General features: G+C 44.7%; 1 protein-coding gene across 1 annotated transcript; it reads right to left on the minus strand.

Annotated features, from left to right (window-relative positions):
* Positions 1 to 59: 59 nt before the first annotated feature.
* PPTG_12351 (hypothetical protein) lies at positions 60 to 1,460 on the minus strand (the record flags this gene model as incomplete). Its single annotated transcript, XM_008908086.1, has 2 exons — positions 60 to 71; positions 1,329 to 1,460. The coding sequence occupies 2 exons, from the start codon at positions 1,458 to 1,460 to the stop codon at positions 60 to 62; spliced, it is 144 nt and encodes a 47-aa protein (XP_008906334.1).
* Between the last annotated feature and the right edge of the window lie 735 nt (positions 1,461 to 2,195).

Below are 2,195 nucleotides of genomic sequence, written 5' to 3' on the forward strand. Positions count from 1 at the left end.
CTGTGAGCTCAGTTCCTGTACCCTTTCTTGGTGCTCACGCTCTCCAGATAGTACCCGCGTTAGTGCTTGGGCTAATACCAAGGGAAGCACAAAAGTGAGCTCAAATTCTGTTTGACGCATCACTTCGCGACTGCACTTCGGCTCTCGGCACTCAAGAAATTTATCAGTCAGAACGACAGAAACTGTCAATAGCAGTCTTCACCAACTCTAACCCTTGTATGCATTAGCTCCACTGGATAAAACCACCAAGTGTCACAGGATCTTTGACGTCAGGGACAGCTGCCAGACAGGCTGTTTTTGGACGAATCCGAGTTTGGGTTAGATGTCTCCGAGTGCTCGGTTTTGGTTTTGGTTTCGGAAGCTGGAGAACATCAACACACTTTGGGTGGTAGTTGTCTCGATCACATCGCTAGAACCTTGGATCGATGTTGCACGTTTGACCACCCTAGAGAGTGTACTAGCATCACAACGTTGAATTGGAGCCCGCTTGCTAATAGAGTGATATTGCAGCTCATCGTTTTCTTGAATGGCTTGTGCCGAGTCCGATCGACCACCACATCTACCATAAAAAATAGATCATCATTTCTCTGCTACGCATCACTTTTTTGCCTCCCATTTGGAGATTTAATTTTGCTTCCATCGACCAAAAGCTCGAAGAATTGTGACACTACACTATCATATTCCGTGAGTTGGAAACCGTTTACAGAAGCGAGATTCGATAATTGGTTGAGTACAGGCCGGACACTTCCCGATGCGAAGCAATAGTATTATGCCGAAGATAATACGACCTCGTTTGCTTGTTCTCCACGCCGAAGCTTAGCAAAAGCAACGTTTTTATCACGGTAATGCGATTTTTGTTTCTGCTTCAGGTATTGTGCCATTGTATCGGAACTCGTGTACGGGCATTTGTTGGACAGATCACAGATAGAATAGGCTCATAACCACTTTCGAAAACCAAAGTTAATCTCGTCGCAGCTCGCATACACCAGCGTGGATCAATTGCCTGGTCTGGCAAACCGGTAGTTGCAAGCCATCTCGAGCCGCCAATATTAAGTGGCGGTAAAGTAGTAGGATAATCGAGAAAAATAGGCAGATGCAGAACCACTACAATTGACCAAGTGCAATTATGCGAGATTCGTCGTAATGGACTGAGCGGGGCTCACCACCCCCTATCAGTTGCTTGAGCTGGTTTCAGTTGGCTTCAATTATATTCACTGTTGTGTTCTCGGCGGAGAAGAACGGGCACGATCAAAATTTGCCCACATGGCTGTGCAAGTTTTTCCAGATTCGGTCAAAGCACTGTTATACTGACAGTGCGTCCGTCTTACCGTTGCCACTAAAGTCTGAATAACACCAGTTGATGGCAGGTTTCGAATAACTGTCGCTTGAGGAAAGCACTCTTCGGTCACACTCCACTCGACAAAATCTTTGTCGATAACGATGGTTTGAGTTTTTCCCATCAAGGGTTTTTCTCCTTGAAAAACGCGAAACAATCGCATGGTAACAACATTTTGGTTAACAGTCATAAAACCTACTAAAGGGATTCCGCGACCAGTTGGAGTAGTAACCACAAGGTCACCTACAAAGTTTTGTTTGTAAGGCCAAAATTAGAGCAAAGACAATAAAACAAACAACATATTACGGAGGTTCTTACCTAAGTGGATGCATAAGCTACCACAGTACGTCCAGACCATTGCAAGCCAATCGCCCCAAAGATCAAAACAGTATTTTGCTGTGCTGTTTGAATCACAATACCAATGCTATTATATACCTGATCTTGCAATAATAAGGCATCATTTTCATCGCTTCTTTGCACGATGCTATGCAACGTCGTTTGAGAATCTCTTCAGCAGAGGTTTTGCATTCTTTCGATGATAATCTGCGATTGTAGTAATGAGACATGGTGGTCTACAAATGAAAAAAAGAGGGTTTTTGAGAAAACATGGAGTAACAAAAAAGTAGAATGCTTCGCACACAGCTAGCTTGTCCGAAAGAAAAGCTTAAATTCCGTTGGGCACTGGCCACGTCACTCCACGGCTAAGGCCACCAGCCATAGCATAACGACCAACTCCATTACGTATATCCATAACCAAACATCGAGCCACTAGCTTCTGGACCACACCACTAGACCAGCTAGCAGACGACGACATATCGATTGTATGAGGTATACGGGATGATGCCGTCCTCAGGACGTT

Source organism: Phytophthora parasitica (assembly GCF_000247585.1).
Source record: "Phytophthora parasitica INRA-310 unplaced genomic scaffold supercont2.28, whole genome shotgun sequence".
NCBI classification, from domain to species: domain Eukaryota; phylum Oomycota; class Peronosporomycetes; order Peronosporales; family Peronosporaceae; genus Phytophthora; species Phytophthora nicotianae.